We start from the raw sequence: 22,178 nt of genomic DNA, 5'->3' as shown, positions 1-22,178 counted from the left end.
ATAAAGAGGAGAGGAGAGGGGAAGAAAGGAGAGAGAAAGAAGAGGAGAGCTAATAAAAACAGAACTGGAAAAAAAAGAAGAGAAAAGGCAAAAAAAAAAAAAAAAAAAGTGGAAAAGAGAGACGGGAGAGGAGGTTTGGGAGATGAGGCAGCGAGCGAAGGAGAGAAGGAGAAAGAGAGAAAGGGGGAGCCAGGCTGTCGTGGAGTGCTGCCAGCCGTCTGTGTGGTCCATGCGTTCCAGCCTGGAGGAAGCAAGCCAGGCAAGGGAAGGGCACACACACACACACACACACACACACACACACACACACACACACACACACACACACACACACACACACACACACACGCACACACTACAATTCCCAATGGCAATACATTTATTGGAAGTAAAAACACTTTATACACACTCTTGTATGATACTGTCCATAGTTTAAAGTGCTCTCTCTCTCTCTCTCTCTCTCACACACACACACACACACACACACAGATGTAGGTTTTCAGACAGCGTCCCACTGCTCACGTTAAAGTGTTTTGATTCAGAACAGGGGAGAACAAATCCCTCTGAGATGTTTTTGTTGCAGCTCGGAGCCAACCACCTCTGCACCCTCTGTCTTAATCTTTATCTCTTTTATAATTCACTTTCTTCCTCCCGTTCTCGCTCTTTATTCATCTGTCTTTCTCTCTGTCTCTCCCTCCCACTGAATGATTTTGTGTTTTGCGTTGTAGAGGCCTTGGCACCTCTTCAAGGGACTTCATGAGACATTCAACTGACTGACTGCCTCTGGAAAAGCCTGAAGTCTTTTTTTTTCTTCCCTCTCTTTTTCCCCTTCTCACCCCCTCCCTCTCTCTTCATCCCTCCCTCCCTTCCTCCCTCTTTTCATTCCTTTTCCTCCTGATGTTTGGGTGAGTTTTATTTGTCCGGATCCCATTGTTAAAAGCTGCTTCGAGTAAAGCAGCAGATAATGGGTGTGGGTGTGTGTCTGTGTATGTCTGTGAGGGACAAAAGACTACTGAGTCTCTTAAGTCCTCTTTAATTACCTGGACACTGTACAAACACATCTTCTATTTTTTTTGACAGGTTGTTTGAGGCATTCACTGACAAGAAATGAAAACTCAGAGACATAATATCTCCGTGCAAAATGCAAAGAAATTAAATGATAGCTGGCTGACATCATCCAAACATTGTGGTACAACGTAATTAGCATACGTGAGCATCTTAGCGTTTAGCATTGAAGATAAACATCTGTTGTAAGAAACAAAGCCGGGGCCTTACAGCAGGTAATAATACCCCGCAAGTTCATGTAATGGCATGCGAATGTGATGACAATGTTTCAGAGGCCTTTTGGTGTTGTCATGACAGATGTGTTAATGGAGGCATCTCACTTACTCATACTGTTTACAGCCTAGCAGCGCTGAGGATAGCCGACATATTCCAGGAGTTTTAATTCAGTCCAGCATAACAACCGCACTAATAAGATTAATAAGGTGTGATGGTGTTTGTCTGAGTGCATGTGGTGGAAACATGCATCATCCTCTCCCCCACATCTCCCTTGTGGTGTGGTGTGCTACAGGGCTCGCTTTCAGGCCCACTACTGTTTTCTGTTCATATGCTTCCTCTTAAGGACATTTATCAAATATAAGAATAATACTTTAAAATACACTGCCCTGACTATGATTTGCAGTGGCCTTGGTGTGATTTAGATGTTATTTAAGAGGTGTTTTATGGAGTTTAGTTGAATTTTTACGCCGACCGCTGCCAACCGGGTGTATCGATAATACCCAGCGATATTAACGGTCCTGATGAGCACCAGATGTCCGTCTATTTTCTCCCACTAAAACCGGAGATAATTCTATTTGGTATGCCAAACTTTACTCAGTGCATCCTTAACAGTGTTGGCACTGCAGTCCCTTAATACGTGTTAAACATGTGGCTAGAAATCTGAGAATCATCCCCTTTTAATGTTAAAGTAAAGAAGACCTTCTTTCTTCTCTTAAAGATTATATACAAAAGACAGGCATATTCTGTCCTCTGCTGACCTGGGAGAAAATTATCCACTGCTTCTTTTTCATCCAAATAGAACTCCTGTAACTCAGTTTAGTTGTGTGATCACACCATTCCCATCTTAACCTCTATTCACTAAGAGTTAATTTCAGAACTGATGTCAAAATTGTACTTATTGCATTCAAAGTTTAATAAGATCAAGGACCAAAATACATCCGTCACCTCCTGACCCCTTGTGAAGTGGACCACGACCCGAGCACCTCTGGCTACCCCGTCCAGGTTAGTAACTGGAGGCGACAGTGTTTTTGTAATTCCTTGCTTTAGCAATTTAGGCTTCTTACATCTGTGTCAAAGCCTTTTTCATGTTGATCATCTCTACTATTAGCCACTGTGTATTTTCCACTGTGATTTGATGTGTTATTTAATTTTCCTCTTTTGCCTCTAGTGTGTTTTTTACTATTGTGATAACAGCTATTGTTGTGAATGTACTATGGACATGGAAATCTGCATAACTATTGTGTGCGTATGTGAGTGTGTGTGTGTGTGTGTGTGTGTGTGTGTGTGTGTGTGTGTGTGTGTCACAGGAAGAGTTTGGCTTGGCAGACAGGTCTCCTGAACCACTAATATTGTCTGCAGGCCTGTAAGTAACCAGGGCCTCCTCACCAGACTTGTTAACACCCTGACCAAAACTAAACCAAAACACGACCCCGTCTCCGAGCCCAGAACCCCCCAGACCCAGCGGCTTCAAACGCCAGAGGGCAGAGACGTGCCTGACCGCCAACCTCCACCACTGACACACACACACACAAAAACGTCACACACACACACTGGTTTATGCACAGTAACCACCACAATATGCCACAGCAAGACACACTATGTGTGACGCCATAATGGTTTTTGTCACCTCCTATGTTTGTCTGTCATCAATTAACTATAATGAGAACAGTGGGTTTGGACAGAAAGCCTTGTATATTGTGTTATTATGGCTCAGCTATTATCACTCAGGAAGTTTGTCTCAGCTGGCTGCAGCCACCGTCAGGAGCAGCTGAAAGGAGACAGAACCACCTATAAAAGCATATTGGTTTAAACAGCCACTCCCTGTCTATTAGCTCAAAATGACATTTAATGAGGCCTATTAGCTCTGCTCCAAATCAGCACTGTGGCTACACTAGACACGAGACTAATGACACCCATAACACACACACACACACACACACACACACTCTCTCTCCCTCTCTCTCAGAACCATGTGGGTGCACACACGCAGACAGGGGCACTAGAGGACAGATATACATACATTCATCACATCTGCATGAGCACACATGCACGGTGCTGCACACACACAGACACATACATGTACAGTACAAACACAGTTGTTGAGCTGTTGGTACAGTGGCAAACCACAGGGTAACCGAGAGCTGTCAAGCGATTAAGCACAATGCGAGCCGCAGAAACCGAGTTAGCCTCCCGCTAATAACACAGTGGCCAGAGGGACCTGACTAACCACTTACCATACACACACACACACACATATACACACATATACGTGCACGCACACACTGTAAACCTCTAAGGAAAAATCATACCACAGATCTTTAAACTAGGCCTCTCTGATATTCGTCACTCTAACCACCCAATTAATTAGCTGGAGCTCAGCGCCACAGTTCAGAGATATGAGCCCCCCCCTCCTCCTCCTTCATTCATGGGTGGTCTCTCTTTATTCCCCCCCATTGATATTAGATGAGGAACCACTGGGGAAATGACATCCTTCAGGAAGACTCATATGGCTGCCATAAGGCTTATCAAACACGCTGACACAAAATGTCCTTCCTGAATGAGACACCCACAACCAGGCGAGTCATTAACAGGGAGCAAACGCTGACAGCTTAGAAATTTCAATAAAAGCACATGGAGTGATTATTTACTCGAGCTTTTCAGACCAGACTGCAGCGCGTGCTGAAATCGTAGTATTATTGTCACCTTATTTTCCACCAACAGCGCAGTGCTTTCACGGAGCCGGGGCATTGAGGGACCAGTGTATGTCAACTTTAAGACAGCCTACTGTTCTTTCTTTCTGTGTCGACCGACCGACCGCTCCCTGTAGGGGCCCAGGCAGCGTACCATAGGCCTTCTAATTACCCACTCGTTTAACACAAAATAGGAGCTGTAATGGCCGACAAAGCCCCCCCACCCCCATGTGTCAATGAAGCGTTCACAGATAGAATCACAGTCCTGGAGACAGCCGGTGCTCTCAGCTCCGAGTCTCTCCGTGCTGAAACCTGGAGGAGGAGGAGGGGTGCGGTTGAGAGGGCACATGTGTGTTTTGCCACCCTCTGACCTTGGCTTAATGACCCCTGAGAGAGAGATGTGTTCTGGCTGTAGTTTTGGGGGTAAATTACACCCGCACTGCAATTCTGACCACTTAACAGCTAAGTAAAGAAGTTCAGGGGTTACGTATGATGACATAGTATTTATTGCTTAAATTACTGTCCCGAGACTGAAGTTTCAGCGTTCAGCGTTCAACTTTCCAGCTTTCTCTCAGACCACAAATTGAGCAAACACAGGGGGGGAAGAACAATAGATGAAAGTGTTAAGTCCCTTCCCTTCACCTGACTGTCTGGTACAGTGTCTCAGTCTCATTTTACTTCTGTCTGTTTCTGGGTTAAGGCTTTTAGGACACGAATCCTGAGCCTGCAGCTTTGTTGAGACCAAACTTTGACTTTTATAAACAAATTCAGCTCCGACTCCCATCTGCTCGCCACCAAGTAACAGGACTTGTTTGAAAGTCATCTGACGGGGGACAGCAGATGCACAGGAAATGCTTTTGATCAAACAAGATGGCTCGAGAGCGGGGAGGGACGGAGGGGAGGGGAGGGGGGAAAAAAGTGGGTGTGACTGAGTACATGTGCTTTTGAGGACAAGCATGTGCCTTTGTTTCAGGGTGCGTGTTGATGAGCGCTGAATGTCGATTGTGTGAGGCGTTTTTTGGCACCACGGGCAGGTTTCCTACAACAGAGACTGATGGTGGTACTAATCCTTCTGTCTCCCGGCTCCTCTGTGTCTCTGTGCGTCCTGGTGCCATATGTGACGGGGCCAGCGGGCGGGTAGTGGGTTGTTTGTGATGTGATATTGTTCATAGAGACGCCATGAGATGAGAATATGTTTTTTTTTTTTTTTTATGAATAGGGAGGAGGGTTGGGGAAACAGCTGCATGCCAGACCAGTTGGCACTGATGGCTATAGTAAAGTTTTTTTTCCTTCTCAGTTGTTTTTATATGGCCCATTAAAATGAGCTGATGCTAGCACTCTGCTACCCAGTGTACCCTCTCAGGAATATTCTGCCTCACTTTTTACTTCTCGTCTTTCTCTTAAGCTGTCACACGAGAGGCTGAACTGCTTTCTCATTGGTCAACTTAATTAGAAGCCACGTTGATTGCTAATTAACACAATCAGAACCCCCCCCCCCCCCTCCAGTAAAACTGTTTTCTTGTTTTGTTAATTAACCTGTTTTATTACTGTGTCTCCATTTTAGCTGGGTATTTGCTGCCATTGGCTAGCTGCACAGTCAGCCACACCCACACATTAGTTTAAGGGGCAAGTTTAGGAGCACAATTCAGTCTTTACAAACCAAGCCAACACGCAAGTGCCAAAAACTGCAGTTCCTCCAATGGCCACTTGAGGCTGACTCAAAAAAAAGTCAATTCCCATAGACTCCCATGGTAAAGTTCCCAACCACACAGCAGAAGTCAACATTTACAGGCTGGTACAAAAAACAGCTTTGGACTCTTTTCTGAATTTCCGCCTTCACGACAACAGTTGTATAACTCACTTTGAATTTTATTAAAGCTTAAAGTTATGCTTAGTAAGGACGTTTCTAATAACATCACAGTTGTCTAACTGCTCTGTGTTAAGCTGCTAGATGTCTGTTAGTTGTCATCTATAATTTGAGCCGGTGAATTTGACCTCTTGGCCGTGCTTGGAACCAAGTCTGTATGTGAGGTATTATTCAATTCATATGTTAGCACTTATGAGCAGGTGTCAGTAATCAATAATCCATGTCTGTGCTGTCTTGACAAATGGCTAATTAGTCAGCAAACGAATTAGCCTTGGGTTAACTTTTGAACTAAGATGGCCAGCTGTGGTAACGATGCCAACGGCAGAGTATGCTTATTATAAAACTGGAGCCAACTCTACTGGCCCCCACCTCATCATCAGCTGGGAGTTAGGTGGAGTCATGCACTGCCATGATAATAACAGTGGAGCAGCTCGCTCTGAGCTCCAAAATCACTCTTCAGAATCCTATGGTTTGGTGAGGACACAGAGCCCAGGCTGCAGTCTATGAACTAAACAGCTGTATAATGTCCTGTGTGGCTCTGCAGGGATGATGTCATCAGGGTTATCTTGGCTCGGGCTTGAGACTTCAAATTTGAACCTATGTTAGAGTTTGGAGATTTGGGGGTTGATTGAAATGAGCATTTAGGAGGCAACAGAGGTCCAATGAAAGACGTGACTGTAGTACATTATGGGAAATGTAGGATTCAGTGTTTCTGGACCTTGACCCATAAAACAAGAATATCTTGACTTCTGCAGCTTTGATTTTAGAACTTCTTTTTCTAGCTTGTCTCTTGTGAGTTCCCACACTTCATCACACGTTTACCGACAAAACCATTTCACAGTAAAACGAAAGAAGACCATATTGTGCGCATCTTGGCAAACTGTATGTGCATGCATTTGTACTCACTCCTGGGCTCACGTGGTCCGTCCACGGTGACCTTTATGGCTCGGTGGTAAGTGGCCACTTGTGGTGGGTTGGTGAATACTGTGATTGTCAGCGTGAAGCTCTTGCCTGTGGTGACATCAAACAACATCAAATGACATGCCATCTGCAGAGACAATGACCTGCATTCATCGCTAAACCATCCCTAAGTCACAAGTGTGGTTGTGATCACATAATAGCCAATACAAACTGGGAAAAATCGACTTTAAGAGGATTAACGGCAGACAACATGTTTGAGGGGGTCTATTTAGGTTCTTTGGCACAGTCTAAATGGAAGATTGACTGGAGGAGCCAGTGTCTTGTTATCCAGAATTTCTCCCTGTCTAACGCAGTGTGAGTGGGCGAGAGGCATTTTAATAGTCACTTCCTTTCTCAATAATCCCCAGCAGTTGCTGCCTTGGGGTTGAGTGTCTGTCTGTGGAAGTGCGTATGTTCCTCTGCGCGCGCACGAGGAATGCTATGAATCAGAGCGCAACGGCCGAGTCAGCAAGTAGCACTAACGCCCGAGGTATGCAGGCGCATCACGTAACCATGACTACACGCACGAAACAGGAAGTGTGTGGGGGGTGGGACGGGGGTTGGGGGGCAGGTAGCGGCAGCAGCGACTCATCGGAGCAGCTGTCCATTCAGTAGCAGCCGTCTGCCCATGCGTGTCCTCCCCTCTTCCGTTCCGTGCTGCGGCTCACTGTAAACATGCCTTTCAAGGCGCTGATAAGTCGGGGAGATAGCAGATCACAGATGCAACAGGTGTCCCACATACCTGCTTCTGAGGGGCATGTGGGTGAGGCAGAGGGGCTGGTGATCTGCGATAAAAAGTGGGACAGCGAGTGCGTCACCTCCCTGCGCTGCTCGGCCATCATCGCCGCTGTCATCTGCTACCTGTGATCTAATTTGGGCTTAATGTTAACGCTATTAAGCCTAATGATGTTATCGACAGTATCCAGTTACTCTGTTGATTGTCCTATTTGCCCACGCTGTCATGATACAGCCCTGTAACCATCAATACTTGTCTAACTCAAAGGACAAAGGTGCTCTTTGGTGGGAATATAGACGTCAAAAAAAAGGGAAATCCAACGCACTCTTCTTTAAATGTGTAAAAAGACTCTATTCAAAAATGGCTAATTCATATAGAAAAGGTTAAACATGATGAAAGCAGGTTACAGCCCACAAAAGCCTTCCTCCACTTGTCTAACTCTATTGGCTCCCCCCACCTCTCTATACACGCCTTTTATCTAACATCCTATCAGTTCACTCTGCTTGTACTTATCGCTGTCATTGCTGGGTATTCATTTCAGACACCTTGTAGTCTGATCTCCCCTGGCTCCTATGTCACTTCCTGTGACTAGATTCTGTGTCACGGTGACGGGACGCAGCAGGACCAGAGACCACGCCCCCCCCCACCTCTTCTCCTCTCTATACTTTATCGCCCCTCTCATCCCTCCTGACCCCCGCCACTTCCCGCCGTCTTTCTGACAGCTACAACTGGGAAGCAAACTGAAAAGAAAAGTCAATGGTGGAGCGCGCTGACAGCTCTTAACACCACCAACTTATCTTAGGTGACAACTTTCTGTGAAACCGTAGTCAAATAGTCTCTAAGGAAATATTTCCAGAGAGAATCTTTAAAAAGAGAGTGAGAGCACATCCTCTGAGCCAAATTTGACATCATAAATAAGATGATTTAGTAACTAGATGACAAATGATGCAAAGAGTTGCTTTGCTGATGCCAAATATTCAGGGAATGCCATTGGACCCAATAGCAGTGTGCCTCATTGCTTAACAGCCTGAAGATATAACACAGTGAGAACTAACTTGATGCAGGGCTGTAGCACCACCCACCATGTTTATAAGCCTTGTCTGAGCTGGGTCATGTCAGGTGAACATTAAAGGAAGGATGAAAAAAAAAACACATATTCCTGATTATCAAGTCAACACTATCTTATGCAGCCAATGCACTGACACACAACCACCACACATCCCATCTCTGTCCAAAGGGCAAAGATCCTAAGTAGGAGACAGTGGTGTTTACAAAGCTTGTCTGTCTCCCCTGGGTTAGAAGATTTCAAAAAGTAAATAAAGGCCCTTCATTTTAAAAGCAAAGAGAGTGGCAGCAACATGATTCACCACTCAGACTTTAGGAGACTGGCGGTGGGATTCGAGCCCGGAGTTAGAGAGATCATTATGTGGTTGCCACGTAGGGAATGTGACCACTAATCCACACCACTGAACCTAATAGCTGTGACTGAGTAGTAGTAGTGTGGAGGCGGAGGAGCGCGGCCTCACCTCTGCCGCTGCGGCCCACGAAGCGAAGGTCGTTGAAACGCGCTACCTGGTTCTTCATCACACCTGAGGCGTTCCGCAGCTCGGCGGAGTAGTTCTCGTCGTTCCCGGCCATTACCGTGACGACAGTCCCGTCAGGTATATCTCCCAAGGCGACCACCTGTCGGGAGACACGAAAGGTCAAAGGGCAGATGATTAGGAACTATCTTGATCCATGTTCTGGAGGAATACACACACTCATAACACCCTCGCCCCGTGGCCAACAAGTGGTAAAATCTAACTTCCACCCACAATATACTGCAACAAATCCTCTCTCTGTTCATAGTTAAAGAAAATAAGAAGAACGATTATAGATGAAAATTGAATAATGGGGGTTCTGTTAGTTTAAAAGCCAAAAGCTGAGTGAAATCAAACATTAGTTTCTTTCTCTGTTCCACTGGTGAAAGAAATTCTCAAGCTAATGTGACAGACTTGTTTTACATCATGCCATCCTCCACCAAATGATTTTGATAAATGGATGTAATTTCATTCTCCCAAAGCTGTTTGATCATGATGAATGTGATTATGTGAATCACTTCTCAAATACTTAATACTTGCAGAGTCTTAAAAACAAAAGCAGGGAGACCTCGTGTTATCATTTAGATTCCTGGATGCAGATAAAAGAGCATGAGTGGGCCTACAGAGCAGAAATAATTACAGAGAGTAGTAATAAGAACAGTTAAAAAACACATATATTTTAAAATGTGTCATATTTGATTTTGATCCAGCTCTGCAGCTACAAATTTCCTCTCTGGTGTTTCTTTGATCCATCCTTTAATAATATCTGTCAAGTAATTAATAGGGTCTTTCCTGTGAAATATCATGGGAGTCTATAGAGGCCTAAAATATAAACAACCACTCTTTGTTGCATCTTAAAATATATATTTTTCTGTCTTTGAGTTTCTGCTCATTAAATGTTCAGTAAAACTCAACACGTGACTAATTACAATAATGTAGCATAAACATCAGTGTTAGTTTCACTCACAGTAGACTGTAGTGTGGTTCTGACATGCTGTTATATATTTTTAAATATTTGTAACATGAAAAATTAATTGCCTAATATAGTGATTAATCATCATGAAAACAAAGCTTTGGTTGTGCCATCATTATTACTCACTGATTGAGGCGTTTTAAATGAGTCACAATAGTAGCTATACCTCACTAGGATAACTGCTTACTGGCAATAAAAAAAATACATTTTTTGTTTTAATACAATATATGAAAAGAAACAATATGAACATGTGTTTCCTTTCCTTCTTTTACATCAAGATTTAGGTATTTAACATTTTTTCTGGCCTTTATACAGCTCCTTCCCTTTATGCTTTGTCTTTTAAAAATGTATTTTCTGAATATATTTCTGTTTGAAGTGGCATTAAAAACACATTCCACCTTAAATGGTTATTTTTGTTATGTAAAATTCACAATGTTTTTCCAGAAACTGTGATAAATACAGGTGATTAAAAAGTCATACTTGACACGAGAGAATAAAATAAACAGTGTAAAAATATGGGGAATAATCCGACATTCACGGCTTTAAACTGTCTGAAATTGATACAAGTTGCATAAAAGTCTTTTCTTTTTTTTTTTAATTAATACTTGGCTCAGTTTAGTGGTTGTTTATCCTCCACACCGCAGCTTACCCACCTTTTCATGTAGTCGCACATAGCTGAGACGGGACTCACCTTGAAGGCGACAGGCAGCGTCTTGTTGCACCGCCAGTGGGAGGGCAGGACCGAGCACAGAAAGTTGGGGCTGTCGGTCCGGACCAGCTCGGCCGGGTGGTCGGCGATGATCTCGGCCATGCTGCGGTTTTCGTGGGGACGCAGTCTTGGCACCGCCGCCGCTGCGTCCGGCTGGCCGCCTGGAGAACTCACATCGTTCATCTTCCCTGGGACCGGCTGGAGGCTACTGGACGGCGGACTGAACCTCCGACTGGCGCTGGGATCTACGGGAATTCGCATCACAACAGCGTGGATTATCAGAAAAGGCACCGAAGGCTCTCCAGCTCCTTGTCTTTCTCTCTGTCTCTCTCACACACACGCTCGGGGAGAGAAACTCAGAGTGTGTGCCGCTGCTCGCTGAACCTCAGCGCCTCTGCCAATGGAAAATGGGACTTGGTGAGCGAACACCGCGTTTCAAAACCCTCTCCACTACAAACTTTAGTGGGTGCCTTCAAACGACATAAAATATACTTCTCCGGCAAAGAAAAACAACCCTCGAAAACTTGATGATGTTTTAAATGACAAGTTCTGTTTTTCAAACTTCTCGGTGGAAGCGTCCATGCGCCATAACGCAGGCGTAGCTGCTCATGTGTGGATATAAATAACATCAAATAAATGTCCGAGCGCGTAATAGGCTATAGAGTTACAAAAAACAGAAGCGGCTCTAAAATGAACAGCCGACCCAGATGCTCAAAAAAAGTTTTTTGTCTGTCTTCGTTGAGTGAGTCAAAGTCAAAGCGCTGCTCCAGGTGCGTCATTGAAGTCTTTGTGCCAAACTGAAAGAGTCTCTGAAAGCCCGCAGGCTATGTACACACACACAAAAAAAGTTTTCAAAGTCAAAGGGATAAGCTTTAACAATACTTTACAGAGCTATTTATAACCCCGCGACGCCTGCACATTGTACTTATTTTTCCATAAAGTCTCTCTGTCGAGCCGCTGCTTTTGTATATAGGGTTAAAAAGGTTGATGAATCGAGGAAAAAAAATCATCGCCGCTGAGGTGAAGGAGGCGGAAAAACGAATCCCGTTTTTGAAGCCGTAAATGTGGTTAGTGTTTGGAGGTCGGGGTTTCCCGTGCTCAGGCTTTTTGTGGTTTATATAGCTCAAGCGCCCAGCAATTATTGCACTGATGCGACTCCAACACGTGGTGTCTGGAGTCAGATCCATTCCCTCAGCCATAATCTATCACGCCTATATAGACGACCAGACAGGTCTCCGTGTAACGTCTATACCTTCAGGACACACACGCACGCACGCACGCACACACACCGTTTTCACCACCTTTAATCTCTACTTTTATTCCCAGTGAGGACTTGAACGCAGCACTGCTGTACGTACCGACATGTTACCGCTCTCCTGGACCATCCGCGCGCTCCTAACTCTGGAGGTGGTCATTTCCAGTCAGTGTGTAACAACGCATCAGTCCCAGTCAGTCCGGGGTTGTGTTACCCACACTATGTCCTGACAATGCGCGGCTCACTGAGAGCGTCCAGAGAGAGAGAGAGCAGTGAGTTGGGCTCTATAAGGTAGGAGTGAGTGAGTCACCGGAGAGCGGTGCGTCAGGTAGAGAGGCGCAGGAGTAGAGTTTCACTTTAGGTCGCAGGGGAGAGCTGTTGTGCAGGTGTACAGGTATTACTGCTTTAACACGGCTTCATTTAAGAGCCTGAACCCATATGCACGTTTCCTGACTGCGCCTTTAAAAAAAAAGTCAGTTACGCAAAATCCTATTTAACAATTAGTAGCAGTTCATCCAAATAGTTATAGTTATTACATGGGTGAAGTTTCATTAAATGAAACCAAACACAAGCGCGTCGAAAGACCACCTGGAAGTGCGTAATTACGCACGACCTTTCCTAAACACATCTCTCACAAATGACTGGTACAATGTAATGAAGCTCATCAACTGTATTTAAGCACAAATTGGAGGTACATGAACTTTCCATTTCATGCTACCTGTAAGGACTTTACTCCACAAATAATGTTTTTTTTTGCTCCACCACATTAAATGAGAGCTGCAGCAGCTACTTTGCAGATCAAGATTTAACACATAAAACATATGATGAGTTCATAACATATCATGCATCATTATATATTAAACTACCCAACAGTGTAGTATAAAACGGTTATAATTAGCTCCATCTGGACCAACTACAGCAATAAAATGCTCCTTTAACATGAATGCACCAGTAATAATAATCCAATATGATATCATACTGTAAAAGTCACAGGGGGCATCTTCCTGACTACTTTACTGAAGTACATTTTGCAAATCACGTGAGTACTTCATCCAACACTGCAAAAAATAATTTTCCTGCAAATTAAATATTTTTCAAAACAAGACAAAAGCTAACAAACCACATTTTGATGACAATCTCACCAGACAAAAAACATTAAATGCACTTCTACACTACAGCTTAATTACAGCTTTGGGCATTGACTGCAAAATCTATACAGATCAGAGAATAAAAATGATTTTTATGCTTTGATTTTAGAGCTGAAATGTCCCAATGTGCTGAGAGTGGATGCAGCCGTCAGTGAGAGGGCCTGCTTCTTCTACCCCTCCTGTGTCTACTGTAGAGGGCATCATCTACCCTCCGTCAGCTCTGAGACTCCAGTATCTCAGCCGACTCTCATCACCCACCCCACCCTCTCTGCCCTGATTATCCATCAGTCTCCTGATGAGTGTTTCTGAGTGCCACATCACACAACAGCATGTGTTGCTACCCTGTGTTCCTTTTTTGGGGCTTTTTTATTGCAGAGTCTTTAAGACAAAGGCCTTTGATACTCTGGGCCTGTTTCAGAATAAAAGTGACTACTGTGAGACACAGCTGTCTGGGCATTCGGATCCTGTCGGGGCTTTTGCAGCTTATTTTTATGCTCTTAAGTTGGATACAGCCTTATATGTTTTACAATAAGACAAAGAAAAGGTTTATTCGCGGTGCTGAAGCCTGAGCACTTAACTTGACTTCTTTTGTTTCCTAAGTATGTATGTATGGTACGTGGGTGTGCACATGCATACATGTCTGTTAGCATGTGTGTGTGTGTGTGTGTGTGTGTGTGTGTGTCTGAGGATGTGGGAGGGATATATATAAAGTCTGAAAGCACTGACACGCATCTGGCACCTCGTCATGTGGACAGGGAAGGGGAAAAAAAAAAGAGTGATTGAGTTACACTTCCCCTCCGTGTGCCCCAAACACCAGAAATATGGTTCACATTGTCCAACATTCTCAAAGATCAACTAACAACTCATGGATGAATAAATGTGAATAGTAGTAATTAAATCTGTAATAGTGATAAACATGGCCTTGCAGGAACCGTGAAGCCAGTTATTCCAGCAGAGTTAAGTTTCAGCTCTGATAGTATCATTTTTTTTCAGCGCTCAATACATTTGGGGTAATGTGGAAAACACCCTTAATGTTGGAGGGGAATCTAATTTAGGATATGTTAGGGTTGAAATAATAACTAACTCCGGGTCAATTTCACACAATCAATTTGGTCAGCGTAAATATTTTGAATGTATACGTGTTTGACATTGTTTTCGCTCAGATTTGGATTTCAGCCTCTCGCTGTTCCTTTGTAAAGTTTATGAGTAAAAGACACATCAATCGGTGCATTATTCTAATTTCACATCCCCAGGCTGCTTGCACTTTTGTCTTTTTTCTGTACCCTGTTATTGTCGCATCAGAGGAAACAGCAACAGCAGAAAGAACCTTTTGATTTTCCCCAGCCCAGTCCCAGGCCCCCCCAAAAAACGCCCCACTTTACCCCCCCCCCTCCTCCTCCTCCTCTCCACCCCACCCTGGTGTAGTCGTGACTTAGACCCTGACAAGCCCGGCTCATCAAAGAGTGTTTGTCCCATCTGACTCCGCTTTGCCTCCCCGCTGTACGTCCAGCATCTGTCTTCCAGCTCCCTACAGGATACGGCCTGCATGCATACAGTACGTTGAGGCCTGCAGTCTGGCTCTCTGTCATCCAGAGGTGTAGGGCGACCTCTGAGTTTTAAAAAATCCGCCGTTTGATGTCCCGGAGATGTGAGGGAGACAGAGGAGAAGGCGTTAATGTGCCAGAATATGCTGTTCAATCAAAAAAATACCACTTCCACCGCTGCTGCAGTGTCCTGGATTTAACCCAGCCAGAAATCGACTTTAGATTAAACTTCAGTGCTGGAACCTTTAACGCAGTATTAGACTTTTAGGATGTCTGACCGATCCTGCTCTGTATTAAGAGACTTAATATTACGTAGTAATGAATCTAGCGTAAAGCTGTTCATTCAGTGCGGCTGCTGCTCGCCTGGTGCACAGCTGGATCGTCTCTCTCAGCTCTGGTATTATTCATCTACTGTGTTACACTGGCTTGGAGTCATTGCACAGTAGGAGAAGTCACTAACAGTGAAGAACCACAGTATACCACATTGAGACGGATGTGCGTTTTATGATTTATGGTAATATTGTATTTCTGCTGCTCAGTTTCAATTATTTGTTTTCAATAAAAATCAAACTCAGCTGACACTCTGACTAATTTTCCTGTCGTGATATCAAGCGTGCAATAAAAGTTTCTGTTCCCATTCCCACTTGGAATGACAAAGACTGTGTGAACCACTAATATGTACACACACAAACACACATACACACACATGTTGTCTGTAATGTTGTCTGCAACCATGCAGAATCTCTCTCTCTTTTCAGCCTCGACATCTCTTTTGCTCTTTGACACTCACAGAAACAAACACATAAGAGCCCATTTATATACGCCATTAACAACACCTCATTAAAAAAGACACAGGAGCTCAGTGTTGATGCACCAACAGTCCGACGCTACAGTCTAAACAGGACACACCCGAGGAGCCCTTTAACTTTTATAGAAAAATAATAAAAACACTGGTGAGAAACATCACTGTCTCTCCACACCGCTCTTCCTCTCTCCTTCTCTTTTTCATAAGCACATGCTCTCATCATTCAAGAGGAAAAGTACAGCCACTTAAGACTCAGGATTAAGGCTCCATTTCACAGTGGTGCATTTTTCAAGACACTTAATTATAGCTTTCTAGAGGAAGGCTGTGACGAGGCCCAGGCCCTTTTCAGCACTAACGGGATGTTTCCATGTTTGGCAGCCCACCAGGGCAACCCGGCTTGCCAGCTAACCAATCAGCGAGCCCACCAGGCGAGGCAGCGAAAACCAGCCAAATATCCAGTCTACTAGCCAATCAACCAAAACCGAACCAAGAGAGCCGACGTGCGGCCGCAAATCTGGTCCTGCCAGTCGGCTAAGGTGGACTTCACTTCAGCATGGTAGCCGGCAAAAACCCGGGCATGCCAATTAGCGGAGCAGTTAGCCAGCAGGGGATGACGACAGGCCGAAACCTGACTCCTCCTGACCTCATCGATACGACCTAACCTAACTCACATCCACGCACTGATCCCAGATCACAGCTAAGCCCTTAATGACTGTTTGTCACTGAGCCTGTGACATCACTGTGAACTGTTTGGACCAGGATGGCACGTTCTGCGGTGTATCTGTGTGTGTGTGTGTGTCTCAGAGCGACCATTTTCACAGAGGCTTATCCAAGTTTTTGCGTTTGACTTCAAGACAGCTGGAGCGGCCGTGCCTATAGAGTGTAATGTATTTATACTGCAGCACTGAGAGATGCAGAGGGAGTTTGTCTGATATTTCACTCTGTTCTTTTTTAAATGGCAGGGAGCAGCATGGAAAGAGATGGAGACATGGAGGGGCGGCCGCTCACTGCTTGTGGCAGGAGGGTAGAGAGGGAGGGAGAGAGGGAGGGAGGGAGGAGGGGTATAAAGACAATTTCCTCTCTGCTCTTATTGCTCTGACTGTCTGCCGCCTACCGCCTTCATGGAGGTCCCTAATTGAGATCACTTGTACTTAAAAATAGGAACAAAAAAGGAACTTCTGTGGGCTGGGAGATGGAGAGGAGAAAATAAAGCAGTAATATGTGACGAAGGCTGCCATTAAAGAGTCCCAATGATAGATCTGAGCGACTGGGGCAGAGAGCTGAGAACTCTTTCTGTGTCTGCCAGGGAACCTTCAGATGTTGACGTGTCACACACCACCTGCTGTCACAGCACTAAAACTGTGCATGTGTAAGAGAGTATTTGTAGGTTTTGTGTGTATATGTGTGTGTGCGTTTTGGTGGGTGTGTGTGTGTGTGGCTCTTTGATGGGGCAGGGTGACAGTGCCCGGGGTTGAGGCCAGAAACATGCCAAGAAGAGGGAGTTCAGTTTTTCCACTTTTCTATGCAACTGTGTGTGTATGTTAGAGTTTTTCTTTACCTCGCTGCAACAAAATATCTTTACAGTCATCAGACATATTTGGCCGGCCCCAGCTCTATGCAGCCCTTTGTGTCATTAGCTATGCTATTATTAGCCCTTCACTTTAATTCAAGCGTTCCACCAATCAAACCCTCCTCGCAGCAGCTTTTCCCAGACTCGGTCCCAGAGTGTCCCTAAGGCTTCCTGGTTTTCCCTTCAAAACATCTATCACTCAATCAGGTCTGATCGTGCTATTAATCAAACAATGAGCCCCCCCCTCCTTGGAGACCAGTTTGAAGGATTGGCTTGAAGGAAACGCAGCGTATCCAGGAGTGGTACCGGACCACGGCTGGGAACAGGAACCCTGTAAAGAGCGTTTTTCTTGGACTGAGACCCTCTGTAGGTGCTAAAGACAATACAGACACTCGGGCTAGGCCAACATTCCACTTTACACTTTTCCCTTCCTCTGTGTATTTCACTGGTCTACTTCCCCTCTGCAAACTAGCCGGCTAGTATCAAAATATTTATAGTACATCTGCAAGACATGCTGTTCTCATGTATCCAGGACCGTTAAGCCCTGTGTTCATTATGCGAGGTAAAACTAATACCAGATTTATAGGGGGGGAGATTTCTCCTTGTTCTGCCTGTCCTTGCAGTACCATTGAGGATGATTTATGTGAGGTAACGGAGGCACAGGCGAGATAGATAGAGTGACTACAAACAGGCAGCGGCCCAGACTAGCACTCGCAGGGGGGCTATCGGCTATCACTTGCCCCGTTTCCACTGCCCCTGTTTCCAGAGCGGAGGAAGGTGAGGAAGGACGGGGCAGCGACTGGAGACGGGAGGGGAAAGGAAGGAGACGGGAGGCGAGGATATATGTATGTTCTGTACTGTACATGCGCGGAGACGGGGCGGAGGAATGTCCAGGTGCACTAGGTCCAAATCGATGGAAGCGGCGGTAGAGGAGGAACAGATGGAGGGAGAAAAAAAATGTCTGTCATGGATGCTCAATTGCACACAGACATAAACATTTAACCCAAAGCAGAGTAAACCCGCGCCTGGAAATATACCATATACATTTTTTGTCTTGGAGCATTAAAATGTATTAAATATAGAATATGTTTTGCTTGGCCGTCCTCACAGAACGGGCATCGTGAATGGCTTTTTGCTCCACTACAGTTTGTATTACGGGCTCCATTTCTGGGGGGTAATCAACATCAAAACTGTCAGTCAGTCAAGTGAATATGTCCAGTACTGACTGAGACAGCAGCCAATCAGATAAACAGGAAATTTAAAAAAAAAACAGCACTGGGCAGGCACGGCCGAGCAGCCGCAGCACTGGGCGTGCATCGAGCAACGGCACTCAACTTCCGAGGGTTTGGATCTCGCTCCTTTTTGCTTTTTCCTGCTCTCTTCCTGATGGCGCTCCAGCTCGGAGCCGCTCCAAAACGCTGGGCCTGAACTCCGCAACCTGGAGCCATACATATTAGATCGAATTCCAAACCAATCAGACGTCAAAATGAGCCCTGAGGAGCCTTGGCTTGTGAGCGTTTTCAGAGGCCTTAAATGTAGCATCTGATGCTCCGTGCGCCGAACGAGTTAACAAATTAAGTTGTGAGTGTCACGGCTGATGCAGCTCACTCAGAGATGGGCCTTTGCCTAAAACCTTTTGCCTGAAGCCTGTAATTACGCCGTGCCTATAAGGCCACTGGTCAGAGATGACTCACAACAAAGTGGGGGTGTAGAGGAGGAGAAAAGAGACGGATGGATGGAGTTCACTTTCATAGCTTCCAGCCTGTCCTCAGACATGTCCTCAAACAAAATCAATTCCAGTCTTCTTTGGAAGAGGCTTCAATGAAAGAAAACATCATGAAAGTTGGGGGAAAACATGATTTCATAGAAGATAAATGACTATTGTCTGATTATCTGACCTATGACCCCATATTTTCCACACTCAGAACTTGCCGGTTATTCCGGGACATGGCCTTTTCATGCCGTGTCTGCTCTGCCCCTCGCTGAGACGCGGATGACGCCAGCTTTATAGCGTCTCAATGGAGGCTGGAGCGGGGAGGCTCATCAACTGCCGGATCCCACAGGGAACATCAATTATGTTGTGAAACGCCGTCCTTCAAATACAATCTATTCTGTGGTGTTGCATTATGGCAAAGTTGAGAATATGAACGTCACACATGTAAAAAAAAAAAAAAAAATCTTGGCATCAGGGTTGTTGGGATGTGGTCTCGGGCTGACAATTAAATTGTCCGCTTGCAATATACTATCACCGTGGAAGCATGAGATTTATGGGAAATAATTTCACGAGAACTGATCATCTTAAATGTTTTAACTGGATTTTATGGCGTCATAGATCACTCTGATATGTTCTTGCATCCTTCGGGGACTGAAAACTGTTCCCAGTAGTTGCAGAACTCATTTACAGACAATTAAGGAAGCACGAAACAGTCCATCCCCTTCTTGCTGAACAAATGTACCAAAAACTCTTGCACCAAATTACTCTCTTTTAGCACCTTTCCTGCAAAAGAAGCAACTATTCCACCTCTTACAAGCCACAAAGAATTATCGCGTAACACTCAAGCATCTCAAAGCAGCTTCTACCTTTAAAAAGCATTAAAATAGGTATACAGGGTTAAGAGCTATAAACATTAAACCTGTGTTTACATTGCAAGGGATTCTTTTTCATCAGTAATCGCCTCACACTGTGAGCCTGATGATTGGGTAATATTTATGATGAGCCCTCAGGGTGTGCTTCCCTCTCAGTCTCTCTTATGTCTATAAAATCTTTTACCCTGGGTTCAACAGCAGCGCAGACAAGGTCCCATTAGAACCCGATTGTATATGTGCTTTTTAACTATGCCTCTATAGTGCCTTTAATGTGCACAGGTCATGTGCATATGTGCGCATATGCATGTGAGGTGGGAGTGTGTATGTACAGTACAATATGTATGTGTGCGTGGAGCAGTAAAGGGGCTGGCTCTCAGACTTTGGTTAACCAGACTATAATTTGGAGGCCCAGTGAAGACTCCCAGCAGCCTCTCACTGTTTGTTTACCAGAGAGACCAACTCTACTGTTTCTGCTGCATCTGCAGGGTCCTGCAGGAAAAGGGCGGGTGTATCTGTCTGGCTGTGTGTGTGTGTGTGTGCATATAGGTATAATCATGTGTGTAATGAACCATGTGAAAGAGACAGTTTGCAGAATTGGTGGAGATAAATTCTTCTGTGGACATTATAAAGACCATTTCAGCTGTAAATTCCCTTCACTTAGCATATTTTTGTTTTAAAAGGGCTTTGTTTTTTAAAGGAACCAGTGCTTCCAATTAAGCTAAAGAACTCCGACATCCCTCATTCCCCTGGTTTTCTCACGCATCTTTAAGCGACAGTAAATCAAGGCTGCAATATACATACACCCCTTTCCTGCCCAGAAAATGGAAGCTTTGTCATAAATAAGAAAACAAAAAGAGCCCAACTTCACAAAAAAATACTCTCGCATTAAGAAGTGTTTGTCAGCAAAAAATGACTGCTATTTTTGTTTGTGCCGAGTGTAATTCTCCTGAGACTAAACTGCTCGCTTTCTGTCCCAATTGGGCTTTTTTTCCCCCACCAATTCTCCTCCCAAGCAGGAATAAAAAGAAAACAATGCAATTCAAACGACCGGAGCTCCCAGCCTGTCATTTAGCTGTAACTTTGAATTGTCTTTGCTCTGCGTGAGCTGTTTTTTTTCACACACACGCACACACACACACACACACACACACACAGAATTGTTGCAGCATCCTAAAATTCCATCACGAGAGAGGAAGAAAGACAGAGGAGGGGGAGAGGAACTTTCAAAATCACTCTAATAAAATATTCCTGCTCCTCTGGGATCCTCCTTTGCTCATTCAGCATCAGGAGAAGTGAAGTGGAAAAGGCCTGTTATTGGTCTCCGTCCAAAAAGGAGAAGGAGAGAAAAGAGAGAGAGACCTATTTCCTTTGGGGAAAGACAGAAAATAGAATGAACAGCGCAACAGTTGACGGAAAACTTTTAACTGCGACAACAAAATGAACTACAGACGACTGTAAGAGGGCAGCTGTCTGGGTGAGTGACAGGATTCAACTCCAGACTGAGAGCCTGCTCCAGAGAGGATCAGACGTTGTGTATGTATACAGCCTTTGATCACGCTGAGCTGCTTGTCGGCGCGCCATGATTGGGTTGAATAATGTGTAAACTGGCACAGCTCAGGGATCAACATAAAACACAACAGCTACAAGTTCTCTAAAGATGCCTGCCCCAGTCACAGGGAAGAGCTTTGAAACCAGAAACTGAAATGTAATGTCGGGGATTTTGCACTTGTGTAACGTTGCTGTGGCAGCTTAAATTGCTCCAAACTTTTCTTTCTTTCTCTTTTTGCACAGCAGGAGTCACGCAGACGTATGGAAATGTGCAAACTTGTGTAACTTTGCATAAACAGGTATAACTTTATATCAACCCACGTTGACAAATAATAACTATATGATTGGGTGTAACACACTGTAAACAAGATGTTCTGGTTTGTTTTTTTGTTTAATGTTAATGGCTATCACGCATGGCTTTCTTCACACTTGATGACAATGATCAACACTGTAAAATTTAAAATATACATTTGTATGAAACATTACTTTTCAGTATGTTTATTGATTATTTTACATTTTATTCTGATCGTATCTATCATTTTTTATAATTCACTGTTAACTGTTAATACATAAGTAACATATTGATACATATCTGCTTATAGCTGCACTCTATCAAGTGTTGTATAGCTTTCTTTCTTTCTTTCTTTCTTTCTTTCTTTCTTCTCTCCCTCTCTCTCTGGAGGCCACTTTACAAATGAGAGCTACCATTTCAAGCTTCCCTCCTCTCCCCAGAGACCTGTCAATATCAGCTACACACACTATTCAAGTTCAAAGACTAGCATCCCACTACACACACCTACACACACTCCTGGCCCCTTTTGTATCTCTGGGGAATATTTAATTTCAGTTGTCTGCGCACACATTTGGGCATGTCCCCCTCTTTATATATATGTGCATGTGTGTGTGTGTGTGTGTGTGTGTGTGTG

At 44.5% G+C, this 22,178-nt stretch overlaps 1 protein-coding gene across 6 annotated transcripts in view; it reads right to left on the bottom strand.

Moving 5' to 3' along the window:
* Positions 1–22,178, bottom strand: part of runx2b (RUNX family transcription factor 2b) — an 89,932-nt gene that overhangs the window by 15,381 nt on the left and 52,373 nt on the right. For 4 of the 6 annotated variants that reach the window (XM_085770889.1, XM_085770890.1, XM_085770891.1 and 1 more), the window contains 3 exons: positions 10,779–11,041; positions 9,061–9,217; positions 6,745–6,849 (listed from right to left, as the gene is read on the bottom strand). In XM_085770889.1, the coding sequence (XP_085627015.1) occupies positions 6,745–6,849; positions 9,061–9,217; positions 10,779–11,041 (525 nt within the window). Of the gene's footprint in view, positions 1–6,744; positions 6,850–9,060; positions 9,218–10,778; positions 11,042–12,154; positions 12,376–22,178 lie in introns of those variants that run through there. The other 2 variants (XM_085770894.1, XM_085770892.1) reach the window with 2 other exon arrangements.

The sequence above is a fragment of the Trachurus japonicus genome, chromosome 24, assembly GCF_045865225.1.
Source record: "Trachurus japonicus isolate A0001 chromosome 24, Traja_1.0".
Classification (NCBI taxonomy): Eukaryota; Metazoa; Chordata; class Actinopteri; order Carangiformes; family Carangidae; genus Trachurus; species Trachurus japonicus.
The sequence above is the reverse complement of the archived record's forward strand: the minus strand, read 5'-3'. Positions and strand labels throughout refer to the sequence as shown.